The sequence below is a fragment of the Diceros bicornis genome, chromosome 22 (assembly GCF_020826845.1).
Source record: "Diceros bicornis minor isolate mBicDic1 chromosome 22, mDicBic1.mat.cur, whole genome shotgun sequence".
NCBI classification, from domain to species: domain Eukaryota; kingdom Metazoa; phylum Chordata; class Mammalia; order Perissodactyla; family Rhinocerotidae; genus Diceros; species Diceros bicornis.
In genome coordinates, this window is record NC_080761.1 from 18,710,612 (window position 1) to 18,731,301 (window position 20,690).

The 20,690-nt window shown below is 40.0% G+C and overlaps 1 protein-coding gene across 1 annotated transcript in view; it reads right to left on the reverse strand.

The window, feature by feature from the left end:
* Window positions 1-20,690, reverse strand: part of OSTF1 (osteoclast stimulating factor 1) — a 53,489-nt gene that overhangs the window by 17,219 nt on the left and 15,580 nt on the right. The window contains exons 3-4 of the mRNA XM_058565369.1: window positions 9,601-9,647; window positions 2,548-2,598 (exon numbers count right to left, since the gene is read on the reverse strand). Coding sequence (XP_058421352.1) covers window positions 2,548-2,598; window positions 9,601-9,647 — 98 coding nt within the window. The remainder of the gene's footprint in view (window positions 1-2,547; window positions 2,599-9,600; window positions 9,648-20,690) is intronic.

A 20,690-nucleotide genomic window follows, 5' to 3' on the forward strand; every position in this document is an offset into this window, starting at 1 on the left:
TAGCTCCAGAGGTCCATTTCCCTTATCACTAAATCATAAATATTCACACATCTACCTGTAACGCATCAAATATGCTTCACCACAGAGCCTCAACAATTAAACAAATCAAACAGCGTATGAAAAAGAAGAAAAAAAATTACACCTAGTTTAGACTCGATAAGATTTCCTTTATCCAGAGTCTAATTTCTCTTAGCTTCAAGATTGTGGGGGCAGGGTAGTAGGGGGTAGGGTTCTTAAGATCTCTTTATTTCACCCTCATTTTTTGGTAACTTTTTATTATAAAAAAGTTCCAACCTATACAAAAGTAGAAAGAACAGTATAATGAACCTAACATCTACCCATTTCTCAAATGCATGAATTATTTACTCATGGCCAATATTGTTTCAGATATACCCTCATCCACAACTTCCTTCCCCTGTTCATTATTTTGAAATAAATTCTAGATATCCTATTATTTCATCTGTAAATATTTCACTATGTATCTCTGAAAGATAAAGATTCTTTCAAAGACATAATTATAATACCTTTATCACAGCTTAAAAAATTTAACAATAATTCCTTAATATCATCAAATATCTAGATCAATACTCAGATTTTCCAGTTGTCCCATAATTTGGGATCCAAATAAAGGCCATACAAAATGATTGATTGATTTGCCTCTTAAGTCTCTTTAATCTACAGTTCCTCCTCCATTTTTTTTTTCACTCTTTCACAATATACTTGTTGAAGAAACCAGTTTGTTCTGTAGAGTTTCAACCTGTGTGGATTTTGCCTGTTTCATCCTTGTGTTAACATTTAATGTGTTCCTCTGTTCCCCATATTGCCTATAAATTGGTTATTAGTTCTAGGGGCTTAATTAGATTCAGATTCAATTTTTTTGGCAAGTCTATTTCATAAGTAGTATTGATTTCTTCCATTAGGAGACCCATGATGTCTGGTGGTCTCTCTTTTTGTAATGTTAGTAGCCACTGATGAGCATTATCTGGATCCATTATTTCATAGAGGTTGCAAAATGGGTGACATTCTAATTCTATCATTCTTTCTTCATTTAAATGCCTTGAATATCTCTTTAAAGAGAAAATTTCCCTCATCAACTCGCAAGTTACCCAGAGATTAAATTCATAGAGAAAAAGAAGAATAAATTCTGATTCTTTTACTTAGTTTTCAGAATAAAAAGTTGGTTCCCTCGCATTCTTTCAGGGTGGTCAATGATGTCTGTTTTGAAGTATCATTAGGAACTCATGACTTTAAACATAGTAAATGTGTCGATCCTTGAGAAGTGCTGCCCTGAGTGATTGCTCAACTTGTCCAATCTTTGGCTAGTGGCAGCCCCTTCAACTTAGTTCTGTGTCTGTCCAACGTGACTCTAGCAATCTTCGGTAGCTTCCTTGCTTTCTAATAACAAGATGTTCCGGGATTATCTCGCCCCTTTGCTGTCCCTGACCTGGTACCAGACATTTCTCAAAGGAGCCTTGTTCCTTTTAAAGGGAAACAACATATTATTATTGGGTTGGTCGTTTTTGAGGGGCCTTATCAAAGGACAGAGCAGGAAATATTTTTGTTTTGTTTTATTTTAGATAAACTACAACATACTTCCAACTCAAATGCAAAGCTACAGGGTTTTTACTTAGCCTCACTGATCTTACATCTGCATATGCTTTCTCGCAGGCTGAAAATCGCAATTTTCAACATCATTGACCTAATGACTCATTTGTTCTAAACCACTATACACAGGCAACAATCTCAGAGGAGCAATACCATCACTTCTCCAACAAGATCATGACTAAAAACAGTTCACAATCTTTTTTGGCAGTTCTTTTTGTCCTTCATATATATTCTACTAGGGAAGTTTAGTTGAGCTCTTGAGTTTTAAAGTCCCTTGGAATAGTTCCTGTCTGTGTGGTTATGCCAATTACCTGGAGTACAATAAGTTCATTTCATTCATTCTGCTTTTAATTTTCAGGAATTGCTTTTTACCACTTAATTTAATTTTATAACTATGCAAAAGTTACATGATTCCAAAGTCTGATCTCCAAAACAAGGTACACTTTTTTTGAAAGTCTATCTTCCATCTATTTTCCCTCTACTCTATTTCCCTTCCCCCCATAGATGAAACTATTTTTTAAATTTTATTTTATGACTCTTCCTTTGATTTTTTATTTTAAATTGAGGAAAATAGGTATATCTGTATCCTCTCACCCTTTCTTAGATAAGTTAAGGCAAACTATCTATATTTTTTCACCCTGTTTTCTTCACTTAAATTACTCCATAATAGTATATAGAGATATTCCTCATTCCTTTTTATAGCTGCATAATACTCCATTTATGCATATACCAAAGTTTATTCAACTATTTTCTTATTGAGGGACATAAGGACTACTTCTAATCTTACGCTCTTACAAACTGTGCTAAAGAATAGACTTGGACATATGTATTTCTATATAGATACACATTTAAATAATGGACAATATTACAGCTATAGAAAATAGTCTTATATTATGCATCTTTAGTTCATTCATGGTATTCCAAAATATTAGCTGGACTTACCATGTCAGTAATGTAGATAATATCACCTTCTTCAAAGTACAATTCATCTGGCTAAAAGAAAAAGATTTTTACAAGTTTGACTCCATGTGATTTTTTCATCAATTAGACTACAACAATTATGATAATAAGTATATAAATTCCAAATTGTAGACTATTCTTATAGACAATGTGGTTTTTATATACTTAAATCAGCACATAAACCACGTAACAAAACATTATTAACAATTTAATACATGTATAGGAAGCTGAATTTTTCCCATAGTGAACTTCAAGGAATTATACATATAACAAATAAGGATTCCTGTCTCCCCTTCCACACATACACATCTTATATTCTTCCATAATGAAAGCAGGGCATTTTTATATCAAAATAGAATATTAATGAAGATTCTTCCTTGCAGAGTTTTAAAAGGTGATATATATTTTTCACAAAAGATAAATGTCTAGAATTAAAACCATGAAAAACAACTAAAAGCTTGGCTCTCTCTCCTAAATGATTAGGCTTCAATCCTTAAACACTTTTATATCAACATCTGCTATCTGCTTATTTTGAGAAAACCATTATCCCACCTCTTCACGTTCAGAGAGAATGAACATTTCATATATGAGAAGAGTTAATACATAATTCAACCATTAATAAGGCTAAAGAGCTGAAAGATATGAAGCAGCAACTCGACAGTCCAGACCACAAGCAGCTCTAAGGGGTTAGATGATTACACAGTCAATATGTGCTCTGGCCTATACCAGCCAAATGTCCTACAAACTCAGAATAAAGCCAAGCACTTTAATTAAGTATCTTCTTTTTCTCATCATTAAATAACACTTATCAGCATAACTTTATGAGTAAACAGGACGATGTCTATTGAGAGTGAGTTTCGGATACTGAGAAATGTTTACCTTGTTACTGTTGTTACTGGATAGTTACTTTTCCATACAAATAAAAATTATGCTAGTGAAACAAATTATTTCACCCATTCATTTTTCCATTTGTCTATCTCCTCTCTCAGTTGCAGACTAGGGCAGTAAATACGACTCTGCACTAGTAATTTATTTAATTTCAAAGCTGAACTATATTATTATTATTACTATTTCCCCCGAATATAAATGAAGACTAGATTGGCTATATCATGCTTTAAACAACCACAATACACGGATATTTAGATGCACTATGAATTCAAACATAAAAATTAGCAAATGATGATTAATAATACCCAAAAATGGCTGAGTCCCTTTAAAAGGCACTTCCTGAAGCATTTGAATATTACTACCAATATGTGATGGATATAGAAAGTGATTAGGGAATCAAACTATTTCCTTTAGTATTTCTCTGCTGCAAACTGGATCACTCTGAGAGAGGATGGAAAGGGGACTCACTCACCACCGTAGCATCCCAGCCAGACGCAGTGGCCATCCATAACAGGAAAGTTGGCCTTCGCTGGCAATTTTAACAGCATTTAACTATCTCTCCTTTAGATGACAGCCAGGGATGGGAGTGGAAAAGTAGGATGTAAGGAAGCAAGGAAAACAGAATATCTGTGAAAACTTAGCATTTTTCTGGAGTGAATCTGAGTTTCCGGCAGTTTTGGAAGAGTTCAATGCCTTGAAGAGATCTTTCTGGTCTTAGAGCCATGTTGGGCCATTCTCATTCCGTACTTGTCCAGGAGCTAACCTTGCCCACTTACGTCTAACAATGAATCCTCCTCAGTCAGTGCTTTCATCATAGTTAAGGATTCATCTCTCCCTACAGATACGGCCTCCTTCTAAAATCGCAAAAGTCAAGTCTGTCTAAATTTCCATTCGATCATTCACCCTTGAAACAAAAAGGCACGTTTTGAAAAAGTACCAAACAAGTAACTTACGAAAATAAAGCACACACACACAATTCCTCTGATTAGTCTTTCTCATAAAAAAAGGAACAAAGCCCAGAAGAATAGGAAGGAAGTGCTTAGTGGGTACAGGGTTTTCTTTTGGGGTGATAAAAATGTTTTGGAACTAGATAAAGGTGGTGGCTGTACAACATCATGAATGTATTAAACGCCACTGAATTGTTCACTTTAAAATGGTTAATTTTATGTTATGTGAATTTTACCTCAATTTTTTAAAAAGGCAGTAAAGCCAAGGACAGTTTAAACTCACCATCTTTTAAGTAATCCATGTCCTCTGTGGTTTGGTAAAGTGCACCATTAGGAAAATACCACTAAGTCCAGTCATTTCCATACTTCTCAGTGCTATTTTGGTTTTTAAAATCGATGGCTGCCGTTCAATAGCGGTAAGTCCAGTCATTTCGATACTTCTCAGTGCTATTTTGGTTTTTAAAATCGATGGCTGCCGTTCAATAGCGGTGTCTGCCACAAGCCGCCCATTAGGTCAGACTTGTTTTTCAACTAAGGCAACAACAGGTGGTCAGTTTCAGTCAGGTAAAAAAAGGTTTCACTGTTTTCTCATCCTGGGAAAGGAGACTGGATTGTTATGCTCTTTTTAATCAATAGCTCCCAGACACACAATGCTACTACCCATAAAATATCTTCTTCCAGAGAAACTGGGGGCAGTTTTTCCTAACCTAGCCAAGGAAGTGGTCTACCAAATTCTTCAGACTATTGGTGGCAGTATAGACAACAAGGTAATTCCTGATTTTAAAACAGATTTTGCCTACAATATGAACATTTTCCATTAAGAAACCATTTGCAGGACGCAATGTAAATTATTCAATGAAGAAATGAAGATTTACTTTTAAATTCCTGGCATCACATTCATGGAACAGAAATGGGAAAAATAGTGACACAATCAAGGAAGCACTTCTCTATTTCCAGCTTGTTCTCTGGTTTTTAACCACATTCCTCCTTTCCTCTCTCCTTGAAGAACCACAGGGTATCAGAACAAGTAAACTGTCGGCCACGGGGACATTACAGCAATGAGTACAAACTTGGTAACGTGTATTCTCGTTCCTGTTCCATATATTCTGGGTAACATATAATTCCCAAGGCATTAATTTTGTTGGTTTATGCAAATATATATTTTATGAAAAATTTTAGAAAGATTGTGAGATACTTTTGAAATTTTTCAGATTTGTCAACCTGGAGCCCCCAAAATTAATAAAAACAAATCAACTTCTCCATACATGGTTATATTTAACACTTTATAGTATTATTATGTGCCAGGCACTGGTCTGGAAAAATTTACAAATATTAACTAGTTTAGCCCTCACAGCAACACTAGGAGGTGGGCGCTATTCTTACAGACGAGAAACTTGTCCAAGGCCTTAGGGCAGGTACATGGTAGACCCTAGACTTGAACCATGACAGTCAGATTCTGGAGTCCCTGCTCATCCCCACCACCTATGCTTTCTCTCATACACAAGGGTCATGCATAGCCATTATCAGTCATCATGGTGTCATGACCAGGTTAAAAGGTGGTGGCTGAGGAAAATACCTGTGTCCCACTCCCCCCATGCCCACATAATACAGTACAACAAAACCAGCAGCAGCACCTCATACTTGCAAAGCATACCTGACCTCATTTGATCCTCATAACAACCCATTTGGCAGGGCTGGGTCACGGGTATAATCTCCATTTCACAACCAGGCTCAGAGAGGTTAAGGAACTTGCCACAAATCACACAGTGAGTGAGTGGCAGGGCTGGGCTCCCACTTCAGCTTTTGGAACCCCATTCCAGGGCTCCTTCCTCTACACATAGTACTGTGAAGACCAGCAAACATTACATGATAGAGCAGGGTCCTGCTGGTTTCCCTTTGGAAATCAATACACCCCCAGCACACAGGAAATGCCGTTCTCTCTCCATCAACACATCTTTACACTGGTCTATCCAGTCGAGCCAGGTCTCTGTATGGCACTTTATTGAAGTGGGGGTTGGGCGAGAAATAAGAACCAAACAGGACTGGGTGGTGCCAGCACTACCTTGCCTTCAAGCAAGACAGAGGAGAACTGGGTTGGCAGGAAGAACCAGGAGCCATAAGCCGCCCAGTGTTCTACTTGTTCAGTGGACACCAAGACTGGAGATGGGCATTGCTGTCCCTGTCTCCTGAGGGTGGAATAGTAGCTAAAAACTGGACCCAGGCCTCTCCGGGGTGCTGCACCTGTCGGCAATCATCTCGCAGAGTCCAGCTCAGCCCTTCCATCTAGCCTGGTCCCAACGACCCTAAGGAGGCCACGTCAGTTTAGGATGTACTGGGGTACGTGTATCCCACCAGAGAAGATGGCTACTGGTCCAGGGGAAAAAGACCAAACTGAGCTTCCAGCATTGTCCAATGGAAATTCCCCTTCAGAAAAAAAAATGTAAGACTAACCTAGTTCTGGGATGATATTCAAAATATTGAATAACTGGTACAGCACGGGCACTTAACCAGTCAGGAAGGCCCATGGGAAAAGGCTTCCCGTCTGGCCAGACACTTCCCCTTTAACATCTGGACTGAGGGGAGGTGGAAAGAGGCAGAGTCGGGGGCAGCAGGGCGTGTGGCAGTCATTACCGACCATCCAGTACACACAGGATGAATTAACAGCACCGCTCTATAGCCTAAGATCCTTGGGACCAGGGATATTAAAAAATACAATAACATTTTAAATATAGAATAATCAAAAAACCTAATAAATATCTATTTTCTCCTATGTATTCATTCAATAATAACTAAGATAAAAAGCAGTGGAGAGACTCCATCTGGAACAGAACTGGAGGTGAACTAAAGTAATCAATACATCAACCAATCAAAAATATTTGTTAAAGGTCACAGGAACCAAAGGAGGAGGAGGAGGTAAGTGAGAAAGGACAAAGGAGACGACTGACAGGATACTGGGGGGAGACAGGAGAGAGTCAGGAGTCACCTCAGGTCTCAAACTGAGTCAACGCAGGTCCCATTCTAGAGTTAGGGAGGCGGCAGAGAACGGTCTATTCATCGACCATCCAGAGGGCAGCTGATGACTACCTCCCCTCTCCCACTCCTATTTGCCTCAGAGGTCATGCACCCTATGAAACAACTGATGAGGACAATCAGAGGCAGGAAATAATAGCCCTCCCTGTGAGCAGAGGACAAAGACACTGTCTGGGCCTCACACTGCCTTACCTTTTCGTGTCCCCTCAAAATTCATATGTTGAAATCCTAACCCTCAGTACCTCAGAATGTAACAGTATTTGGAGACAGGTTCTTTAAAGAGGTAATTAAATTAAAATGAGGTCATTAGAACGAGCCCTAATCCAATCTGACTGGTGTCCTCTTAAGAAGAGATTAGGACACAGACAAGTACAGAAAACATGAGGACACAGGGAGAAGATGGCCATCTACAAGGAGAGAGGCCTCAGAAGAAACCAACCCTGCCGACATCTTGATCTGACACTTCTAGCCTCCAGAATTCTGAGAAAGTAAATTTGTGTTGGTTAAGCTACACAGTCTATGGTACTTTGTTATAGCAGCCCTAGCAGTATAGCACACTGCCCATTCCCCACCAACACCAACTCAGGAGAGATGTCATTGGAGCCTGTTGGTGAAAAAAATAAACAACTGAGACTTATCTCCACCCACCAAATCCCTTTCCTGTTCCAGAAACATTTTGTTTACAAACTCTTGGGAGAACCCATCTGAACACACGCACACCCTACATAAGCCGCATTAGTTGCTGCCATTTGGTGGCATTCACCATGTGGTAGGACTTAAACAGTGATCTCATTCCATGCTCACAGCAAGGTTCTACTGTAGGATGGTTAATATTATTCCCATTTTCAAATGAGGGAAAGATGGCCACGAGGTTAGGTAAATTTGCACAGTGAGTAAAGGACAGATTTGGGATTTGAGGGCAGGCCCCAACCTGATGGCAGTGAATCAATGCTCAGTGCCACTTGTTCTGTGGTGCCTGCTCTGGGGACAACAGGGTCTAGGGCAAACCCAGATGAAGCCGCAGCAGCTGGCTGCCCACAGAGGGATGGTGTTCGTCTCTAGTGAGTAAGAGAGAAGAGTCAATGAGAGCAGGTTTCCTTCTTAATTTCTTTCTCCTCTGTCTCCTAAGTGTCTGGACTCCCATAAGGGGAGTCCATTCTTCCATTCCTGCTCTGCTACATGGTTTTCCACACCTCAGAGAGAGTGATTCTTCTAAAGCTTAACTATCTAATCACTCTTTGCACTCAAAACCCTCCAATTGCCTCTCATCTTAAGCAAAATCCAAATGAGACCCACAAGACCCAGCCTCCCTGAACTCATCTCCTACCTCCCTCTCCCTAGTTCACTACTTTCCTAGCCCCACTCTCCCCCATGCTGTTTCTAAAATCCACCAAGGATCTCCTTGCACTTGCTGTTCCCTCTGCTCCCTCACTTCCTTCAGATCTTTGCTCAAATGTCACCTTTATAGAAAGGCCATCCCTGAACACCCTACTGAAAATAACACTCTTCCTCCATAACCTCGTTGCCCCTTACCCTCCTTGTTTTTCTTCATAACACTTATCAGGCCCCGACAGTCATTCATTTGTCTACTTACTATCTGTCTCCCACCACTGGTAGGTGAGCTCCATGAGACCGTCCTTTCCATTGTCACTGTACTATCCCTAAGACCTGGACCAGCGTCTGTCACATAATAGGTGGATTTATGGATGGATACCAGAAACTATAACAATGGAAAACTCATACAGCAGAAACATAAAAAACTGCTCTGGGCCGTTGAGAGAAGTTGCTATTAAAATGTAGCTTGAGGTAGAGAGTCAAGGGGAAGATTAGCGTAAGAGGTTAGCGTGAGGTTCAGAGGAAGATGACTAAGACAGGGTCACGTGCTTTATATGCAGGTCACTTGGTGATTTTAAAGTGGGTAGTGGTGTCACCACACGGGGACAAGCAGCACAAGATGACCACGTGACCTCCAGACGGGGAGGATGTGCGGATCAACCAAGAGATTAGTTTTCACATCTCTGGACCGCAGTGGGAAGTGACCGAACATCCATTCCTGTGAATTATTTACATCTATTAAAGAAAAGGCGAACCTTTTAGGCCAGAGGAAGTATCTAAATGAAATCACCTTAGGTTTTTATGCCAATTCTAAAGTTAAAAACTGAATACTTACAGTTCTGGGTTCAAACGTATACAGCGCTCTGAACACTTTAACTTGCCCTAAAAGAGAGGAAAAAAACCAACACGTGATCAATTCTTTCATTTCTAAATTTGCTCTAAGTGGTATTATCCATTATATTCCTTATTAAAAATTCCCTAATTAAAAGCCCATGTGGGAAATTTATTTTGGAATTAAGTAATTTTTCCGCATAGGAGGTATTTTTTAAATATTTGTTAAATGAAAGCATGAATAAACACACATCTCTGGGGGATGATTTTGCTGCCCCCTCTCAAACAACAAGAGCCACATAATTATTTATACTTAGCTTCTGTCCTATATAGAGCCCTTTCAAACCTAAGATCGACGTTTAAAAATAGAAAGATGAGTGTCTTCACATAAAGTGATACTTAACATGACAATTGACAGTGGTTTAATATTCTTAAATCAATGGTTTAGGATTTTATATTTTCCACAAGAAAAGAAAATATCATGGAGAAAAAGAGTACTTGTTGGAGAAATCTGTGATTCCATTAAGTCCCAAAACAGAGAAAAGAATGCAGTAACTAAGCAGAGGTCATGTTCATGCGAGACGAAAGCTGTCCTCCATTCTGCCAAAAAGTACCTCTCTTTATACGCTCCCCAGCTGCATTTCTGTAACACCGCGTCTCAGAATCACTGATTTGCCCGCCGATCTCATTTAAGAGCAGGAACCCTACCTAACTTGTCCAATTTCCCAGCACTTACCTGGCATATAGTGTGAACTTAATAAATGCTTCCTAAATGAAATGTAAGTAAAAGAACAAATTCAAACAGTATAGGAAAAAGCCTACAGATAGCAAAAAAAAAAAAAAAGTCTTTCTATGAAATAAACAGATTTAGAAGGGATATCAAAATAAAAACTACCTACTCAAAATGTGATAACAGTTCAGTTTCAGCTCCAGAAGAACTTTTAGAGATGACCATGTAGTATAAGAGCATCATTCAAAACAGTGGCCCCCAAGGTGGGATATAGGAAGACTACTTCAGAAATTATTTACATTTTCTATCTTATTCTTTCTCATTCCTACTTTAACACGTTTTTACAATATAACAGCATAATAGAATACATATACAACTTATAACTACATATATATTTATCAGGAGTGAGTCCTCAAAACCTTTTGCTGATAGAATGGAAGCATTGTAAGCACAGGTGTTTTTGTTTTTTAAATGAGATACCCAAATACCTGGCATGGTGCCTGGCACATGGGAGGCACTTAACAATTATTTGTTGAATGAATGAAGAATGAAGGAGTGGAAACGTGAACGCAAAAAAGTCTGAAAACCAGTAGTTTAGAACAGCACTGTCAGGGCCGGCTCCGTGGCTTAGCGGTTAAGTGCGTGCGCTCTGATGCTGGCGGCCCGGGCCCGGATCCCGGGCACGCCCCAAGGCACCACTTCTCCGACCAACCCGAGGCCGAGTCCCACGTACAGCAACTAGAAGGATGTGAACCTATGACATACAACTATCTACTGGGGCTTTGGGGGGAAAAAAATGAATAAATAAAATCTTTAAAAAAAAAAAAAAAAGAACAGCACTGTCCATCGTAACTTTATGCATTGATGGAAAAGGTCTACATCTGTGCTAGTCACATGTAGCTGATGAGCACTTGAAAGGTGGCTAGTGTGACTGAGGAACTGATTTTTAAACATTATTTAATTTTAATTAAGTTAAACTGCCACACGTGGCTGGTGGCCAGCATGCTGAATGACGCAGGTTTAGAACATCAGAAAATGGGAAATGATGTAATATCCATTAAGAGGGGATTATGTTAGTCAACTCTGACCCATCCACATGATAGAGTCATTAAAAAAGAATGCTGCAGACAGCCCCACAGACACTGACGTAGCAAAGAGCCTGCAAAATATTCAGTAAAAAAAGCAGGTTATGGAACAGTACGCCAAGTACCACCCCATTTATGTTAACACACACACGCCTTGAGTGACAGAATTACGGGGAAACTTCACATTCTCCTTTACATGTATTGTTTATACCCATTACACTGAGCATGTATTATTTTTACAATCAATGAAAACAGTGAAGATACTTTCATGGGGGTGGAGGTGGGAATCATTCTTTCTTCTAAACGCGCTAATATAGAAGAGCAGCTCAGATCCCCGGTTACTTAGCGGGTCTGCAAGAAAACATTTTTTCGATCTAAATTCTAGTGCCACATCTTTCCTGCTCTACTGCGGGGAGGTTAAGCAGCAGAAGCAAAAGTGAAAACTTTTTTTTCATTTGACTTTGTTTTTTACCCACACGAGTGGGCCTGAGAAAGAAACATCAAACGGAAGGAAGAGCCACTGGGAGAAATACTTTCTGCTGACCCGGTTGTCTCTGAGAGGGGAGGTTAGTTATCTTGATCACTTCACACTTTCCAAAAAGAAGGTACACAAGGAGCCGGCCCACTCCTGACCAAATCTATAATGAAAGAACCTTCTTGCTCCTTTGAGGGAATGGCAGCGATGAGATGTGCCATAGCTAATTTTGGAAACAAGATCCAACGTCAACTCAATGACCTAAGAAAAAATTCAACATAAATTAAAGAATCCGAAAAAAAATACTTGGAGTGTGACTAAGCCACTGATTTTTGTAATTGTATCTTTTGTAACTGTCTTACTTAAAATGTTCACAACTAAAAGGAAGTGGGAGATTTATTTGCATCTTGATTTATACTAAATATTGAACAGCAGGCAACTCTCCAGGCTCTTACACAAGCAAACATTCTCCCTGTGTAAGGCTGTAGAAAACACTTTCACATACACAATCCTACTTATTGATTAATGTTAGGATGTTAGTCTCTTGTGGATCCCTTGTAATCCATATATTATAAAAGTTCTGGGCCTTAATTTACTCTGTTCTCAAACCTGAGTCAAGTAGAAATGAAAGAATGCAAAAGAATATGGATATGAAAAGAAAAGGCTATGAAAGAACTGCATAAAAAAGAAAAACAGATGACTTTCATGATTATAGTTTACCAACCCTGGATAGTCTCTCAAGAGGAAAATAAATAATACTTAATTCATCAATCATTTTTACATCACATTTAATTCAACTGCGAGCGATGTTCTATAGGTCTACAGGTTTACACAGAGTATTGAAGGGAAGAAACCTGGGTACTCAGTGTTTCTACAGTATTGTCCTTGCAGACATCTTAAAAAATCATAATAAACATCTTAACAAATCATCAGTACCAGGCGCTGATCAATTCCAAATTTGTTTAAAGAAGGCAGATTCAGAAATGTGAAATAGTTGTGTTCTTGTATATGCAGGGAGGCTAAATTAGATGCCTTCCTCAGGCGCCTCCCTCTCGAGCATTTTCTCATGGAAGTCTGGTTACATATAACAAAGAGAGAAAGTGGAGCTGAGAAGACTGTACAAATTACCTGAAATCACCCTGGAATTCACCCTGAATTAAGACTGGAAAGAGGTCCAGTCTTTTGTCTTTCTGTGACGCTCACATGAACTAGCACGTGAATGGTGTTAAGGATTTCAGTATGGCTGGCTGGCCTCCTGACGTAAGCAAGATAAGCAAATTCCCATTCAAGGAGCAGCAGCGGGCCCCTGCTGGCTTTTCACTTTGCTGGCTCCTCACCTAGCCAGGCACGCCCTTCCCTTTTCTCAACAACCCCACCCTGCCCCTATAGAAAAGGGCTGAATCCACTAGTCACCAAACAAATGCTTTATTTTCCTCTGGAGTTAGACTGACCCCAGACTCCTATAAACTGATCCCTGTCCATACGGTTGAGGTAGGTGGAGGGACAGGGTCTTACAGAGGCAAGGGGTAAAAGAATTTTCTGTTTCTGACGTTTGCAAACATAATATGTATCAGTGCACCTCTAAGGCCCTGAAATACCACTTAGAAGCCACTGGGCTTACAAACTCGAACATACAATTTCTAATCTACTTTATTCTCTGTTGGTGGAGGAGTGGAGGATAAGCTTCTAGAGTGAGCCACCAAGACAACATTATAAAGGGACTGCTCATTATAATGGATACACACAGAATAAACAGCAAGCGGGATGACTATTCAAAATATCAGACCTTCATATTCTGTAACAGATCAACTATTTCATTTACATTCTGCTTAAAAATATTCAGAGGCATGAGACATTTTAGATGGACTTCATTTAAAATGGCTATGATAACTACTACATACCCACTATGATAGTTAAAACTAACTATCCTGACAATGCTAATGTTAAGGACACAGAACTGGAATTCTCAGACACTACCAGTGGGTGTGCAAACTGGTACAAGCACTATAGAAAAATATTTGGCAGTAGCATCAATTCATTTTTTATAAGTCTTACCATGCCTTTGAGATCTTAAATTGCATTTCTGGGAAAGGAACGTAACTAGTAAACCCTCCTCACATCTTTTGTGGGACTAAAATACAAAAGGACCATAAGAAAATGACCACTCCCAATGGTGTCACTATTTCCAGAGAACAGTGAGCCTCAACATTTTTAAACTGTGGATCATGACCTATGAGTAGATTGTGAAACTAACTTAATGGCTTTAAAAAATATTAAATACAATAGAAAAGATCAGAGTACACCGTAACACTGTACATGATAGAAATAATCATAGTTTTGTGAAATTTTTGTTTCATTGGGACTGGACAGATGGATGGATAGATGGATGCTTATTTTAGAAATTTACCAAATTCACTTGTTGGCATAATGCCAAAACCCAAATATTAAAATCAATATTTGCCAAAGTCAAACGTTGCCTTTACAGAATGAACTATAAAATACAGGAATAAATACAAGAATACATCTGAAATACAAGATATAAGAATACATCAGATGAGGGGCCAGCCTGGCGGCACAGCAGTTAAGTGCACATGCTTCACCGAGGTGGCCCGGGGTTCGCAGGTTCAGATCCCGGGCACGCACCGACCCACCGCTTGTTAAGCCATGCTGTGGCGGCGTCCCATATAAAGCAGAGGAAGATGGGCACGGATGTTAGCCCAGGACCAGTCTTCCTCAGCAAAAAAGAGGAGGATTGGCATTAGATGTTAGCTCAGGGCTAGTCCTCCTCACAAAAAAAAAAAAGAATACATCTGATGAACTATACCTGGGATACAAGAATAAATCTGAAATTTTGTTCAAAAAGTTAATTAAGATTACAATTCTATTATTAAAAATTTTGGGGCCGGCCCCGTGGCTTAGCGGTTAAGTGCTCGTGCTCCGATACTGGCAGCCTGGGTTCGGATCCCAGGCGTGCACTGACGCACTGTTTGTCCGGCCATGCTGAGGCCGCGTCCCACATACAGCAACTCGGAGGATGTGCAACTATGACATACAACTATCTACTGGGGCTTTGGGGAGAAAAAGGGAAAAAAAAAATTAAAAAAAAAAAATTCTGGTAGATCCCTTTTTAAAGTTTTACATAACAGGGCAAGAACCATAATTCCTCAGCACCATGAACTGCAGCCTGCCAAGACTTCTGCAAAACGAAATAAATGCTCTCTCTGAAACGAGGTCTGCAAAAAAGCAAGATATTTTGGTGCTAGCTCTGCCAGCATGGCTGTTGCCTACAGTGATATTGCCACCAAGTTAGTAAGCTTTCCTTCTTCCCTAATAGAAACTGACTTATCTCCTCTTCGTCTCCTGGGCTTGAAGATTTACTTAATGCTGATGTAATTTCACTGAAGGTAATCCCACAAAGGAGACCACGGTTTCCCCAAAATTATTAGTGATTGCACTCTCTCAACGTTAATTCTCAATCTATGATTTTTACTATTTATATAATAATTTTTGGACATATAAAATTCATGGCCTCATAATCATCATTAATTATTGCAATATTTTATTCTCTAATAATAAATATACATTATACTTCAATTGACTAAGAGAATTTGATACATAAAGCACAAAAGGGGTCATTTGGAATAAGTTTCATTTAGAGTCCTTACTATCTTTCAAAGGGAATATAAAGACAACAATAAATCCAAACAGCATGCCTTGTTTGCATTACTGGTGCTGCTACACGAGGGCTACCTACGCAATCTGCAATCCTTGCTCAAGTACAAGTCTTGATGTGCCAGAAATGACACTGAAGTAGGCATTTCACCATCTTGCCAGTCAGCCAAAGCTGAATGGCTGATTTTGGAAGAAATTTGAGGCAAAGGTGAACTTCTCAGTACTCTATGGTCATATGTGTGTATATGTCTGTGTGTGTGTGTGTATATTTTTGTATGTACCAGGTCATTAATTAAAATATACATCTTATGAGAGGATCAAGGTCAAAAAAAGTTTGCAAGCCACTGCTCTAGGCTTATCTGATCAAACTAGAGATTTGCTACAGGACTCTCTAAAGAATGGGTAATATTTCCTCCACTTTGTGAATTTCAAAATTCAGCTGGCATATAAAAAGTAATATTCTCCCATCTCCCCCAAAAGTTAATAGTTATAACCAATATTAGAGCTTTCAAAAAGAAAGAAGAGAAAGAGAATTATTTGAACAAAGGAGAATCACGGAAAAATAAGAATTTACTATATACATATATTTTTCACATTTGTCTAAGAAAACGCAGGGAGCATTAATCTTCTTAATTTATATCCTATGGTTTGAAAAACACGTGTCATCACCTCCAAATAGTCTCAGGATAAGTAAAAGTATTAATGTTATTTCTACTAGGCCTATTTAAATTATTTTATGAAACTTGCATGATGAAACAGGATGTTTTCTGCTCAAAAACAAAACAGAAGGAGTCTATGGAGAGTATCCAAGAGTCAAGGCCATCATTTCGATTGCTAGGGTGAAAGGAAACAGCTGTGCTCTGCTGGGCCAACACGGGGCTCCCTTGGGCTTTGTGGATTCCATCGCCCATAAATGAGATGATTAGCTCAGAACAGGCTTTTTGGTGAAGATCTCTATTCACATCATTGCACAAAAGCCCACTTGCTCTTGAAAATAAAACACCGAGGCTATAATCCTTCCAAAGAAAATCATCATGTGAGAGCAACAATGTCCAAGAGTTTCCGATGTAAAGAATAAGTTTCTTTCTTCATATTTATATTCCTGGATTAATTAAATCAAATCCAGTGAATCCTATTTGCATACATACCTTCAAAGCATACAACTAAGAAAAAAGCCTACGGGGCCGGCCCCGTGGCTTAGCGGTTAAGTGCTCGCACTCCGCTGCTGGCGGCCCGGGTTCAGATCCCAGGCGCGCACCGACGCACCACTTCTCCCGCCATGCTGAGGCCGAGTCCCACATACAGCAACTAGAAGGATGTGCAACTACGACATACAACTATCTACTGGGGCTTTGGGGGAAAAAAAAAAGAAGAAAAAAGCCTGCGAACGTAATAATATTTTCCTGTCTCCTTACTCCAACACTACCTCTTCCTCCCACCTCCCCTTATGCAATCCCAAAAAAAAAACCTAAAGAATTTGAAACGTGTCTTGATTTCAGCTGCAGGAATGGCAGACTCGTTAAAAACAGTAGCCAGTGTTTTTTCTGACAAGAGGGGTCTGTTTATTAACAGTGTGCCTTTCTTATCCATTTTTTTCCTTTGCTTATACTTTTCAGGGCCTTTCAGCAAACTTGGTTACTTTTACATCTTGAGGGGCCATAACTGCTGGTTATTTTCATTTCTTCTCTGTGGTACAACATAAAAGTCCCAAAGAGCGGGGTTCAAAATTTCAAACAACGAGCTCCTTGCCAACTATGTCTTGACTGGCTAAAAATTAGAGACAGCGAGCAAAGGCCCCTAAAGCCCCCTCATCCCAGATGAACTGCTTCCAAAGTCAGTTTGAGGAGACCGCAGGGAAGAATGGAACAAAACCCTTTATTTCAGTCACTGGAACTTTACAAAAAAGCTACACTCGTCATGCCTCCCTCTGCAAAAGGCAAGATGAGTCCACGGGCCGATCCATCACAGCGATGCCTTTTTCTGCATGAGTCGTGAGCTAAGGATGGCTTTACATTTTTAAATGGTTGGGAGGGGATCAAAAAAATAATATTTTGGGGCCAGCCCGGGGGCGCAAGCGGTTAAGTGCCAGTGCTCCGCTGCGGCGGCCGGGGATTCGCTGGTTCGGATCCCGGGTGTGCACTGACGCACTGCTTGTCAAGCCATGCTGTGGCGGCATCCCATATAAAGTGGAGGAAGGTGGGCAAGGATGTTAGCCCAGGGCCAGTCTTCCTCAGCAAAAAAAGAGGAGGATTGGCAGATGTTAGCACAGGGCTGATCTCCTCATAAAAGAAAAATAAATAAATATTTTGAGACACGTGAAAATTATCTGAAATTCAAAATGCAGCATCCATAAATAAAGTTTTATTGGGACGCAGTTAGTATTTGCGTACTATCTATGGCTGCTTTCGCACTACAATGGCAGAGTGGAGTAACTGCAACAGAGACCATCTGTGGCACACAAAGCCTAAAATATTTATTATCTGTCCCTTTACAGAAAAAGTCTGTCGACCCCTATCCTACGGTTCCCGTTTCCTATAAGTAACAAGTCAGACCAAAGGAGCATTATGCCATAGCATGAAGAGCTGCGGGTCCAAATCTGCCTCTCACTGACCCCCAGGCAATCTGGGTCTCGGTCACGTCCTATGTGAAATGACTGGTTGGGCAAGTGAGTCCATACCTCCAAGATTGAGACAGAAAATTCCCTAACACTAAAACCTCTAATCCAAAACTGAATTACCCACCTAAACTCACATTCACGGGACACTCACCACGCACCAGACACCATGCAGAGTGCTGACTTGCAGCAACTCATTTAATCCTCAAAACAATCCTGGGATATAAATACATTATTAACCCTATTTTCTAGGCAAGGAAACTGAGTTTAGAGAGGGTAAGCAACTATGCCAGGTCTACACAGCTAGGAAGAGGCAAGGATGGAGTTTAAACCTAGGCCGTCTGGCTCCAGGACCCATTCTCTGAACACTCTGGATGTGTCTCAGAGATCTGAGCTTTTAATGCTGACACCTGGGATTAAATTAGACTAAACAAATTAATACACATAACGTGTTGAGTACAGTTCCAGAGACGCTGTATGTGCCCGTGTTAGCTATTATTAATTACCGCAAATTTTTACCTTATTTGGGAGCTTATTCCTTGTGTCTTTGTCCTCACTGACAAGACAGCATTATCAAGATCCTATTCCTGTGTATTAGGGAATTTATCATTTACAATACCCCAGCAGAGAAATCCTAATGCTTTTGTTAAGCAAACAAAGCATAACATCTAATATTATATCCCTTAGTGGCTATTAAAGAATTAAATGTGAGTTTTTAGTTGTTATTTTTGAAACCTATAGCTATTGTGTTTGTCAGCTCTAGTTGCCATAACAAAATACCAGGGACGGGGTGGTTTAAACAACATTTATTTCTCACAGTTCTAGAGACTGGGAAGTCCAAGATCAAGGTGCTGGCCAGTTCAGTTTTTGGTGAGAACCCTCTTCCTGGCTTGCAGAAGGCTGCATTCACACATGAGCTCACATGGCCTCTCCTTGCTGTTGGAACACACACAGAGATCTCTCTCCCTCTTCTTACAAAGCCACTCATTCCATGTGCGCCCCACCCGCATGACCTCATCTAACCCTAACCACCTCCCCAAGGCCCCATCTCTAAATGCCATCACACTGGAGGTTAGGGCTTCATTATATGAATTTCGGGGGAGACATAAACATTCAATCCATAACAGCTACGAACCTAGAATTACAGAAAAAACAAAAATGCGTAACCTGTAATTATATACATATGTTGGAATACAGGTTACCGCAATAATAATAAAAAAGGTTTATCATATCCTTCAAAAATTAGCCTTTTGGGGATATGTACTTGTTTTATAGCTACGTAAAAAAGGCTGGTGGTTAATATTATGTACACAATCAACTACGTCAAACAAAGATATGCATAGAAGAAAAACGGGAAGGAAACAACATTAAAATGTTAACAGTTATCTCTGGATGGTAGAACTATGAGTCATGCTTATTTTCTTCTTTAGTTTCTAAATTGTCTACAAAGAATAAGAATTCCACATATAACCAGGAAAATGTTCTCTTTTAATGCCCTATCGAAGGATAACTTACAAGTTATTTTTACTTCATTTATCAGCAGAGAGTTTTCTTAAATGGGTCCTCTTTGTCTCCCTGCTCTCAACAGAAAAAAATAAATAAATAAATCAGTGGGGAAATAAGAAATGGCCATGCCAAGTACGCTCACAAAAGCGAGAATGCCGGGGACTTGTAAGTGACACAGACAGCGGGAGACTCTCAGGTCACTGCCAGCCATACCCGGAAGGTGGCATGGACTTTGATTTTGGAAAGATAACAGCAGTCACTCATGCAAAGAGGTGGGGCTGCGGGCTGGGGAGGGGGGTGGGGGGGGCAGACCCAGAATACAAAGCACTATACAGACTGAGGGGCTGGAGGCAGGAACGGTGGTCCAGGAATGCCAAGTAGATCAACATGCCTGAAGCCTGGCAAGAGAAATGGTGAGACGAGGCTGGGGACATGAGCACAGAGAGGCTAGAGGTTTCTCAAATTTTTCTGAGACCCACAGTAAGAAATTCATTGCACATCAGGACCCAGGAAACACTCATACACATTCTCTCATGAAACTAAGAAAAATTTCACGAAAAATACTTATCTTTATTTTGAGTGATTCTGATATTTTCTCTTCTTGTTCTAATCTCTCTCTCCATCCCTCCCTCTCTCTCTCTTTCTTTCTCTCTGGGCCACTACCCACAGTTTGAAAAAACACCAGGCCAGAGCATTTAACATATGAATGCGTGTAAACCATGTTTAGAGACCGAATGGAAATGTTTCAGATTTAGGTGTCTGGTACTCTTGGCAATAATAAAATGCTCTCAGAATATATGGAAAATGTCCTTGGTCTTAGCCCTCTATAAAGACACATGTTAGCAAGACAACATGATGATAAAAATGTCTCTTTTATTGCGGCTGGGCCAGTGGCGCAGCGGTTAAGTTTGTGTGCTGCGCTTCAGCAGCCCGAGGTTCGCAGGTTCGGATCCCGGGCGTGCACCAAGGCACCGCTTGTCAAGCCATGCTGTGGCGGCATCCCATATAAAGT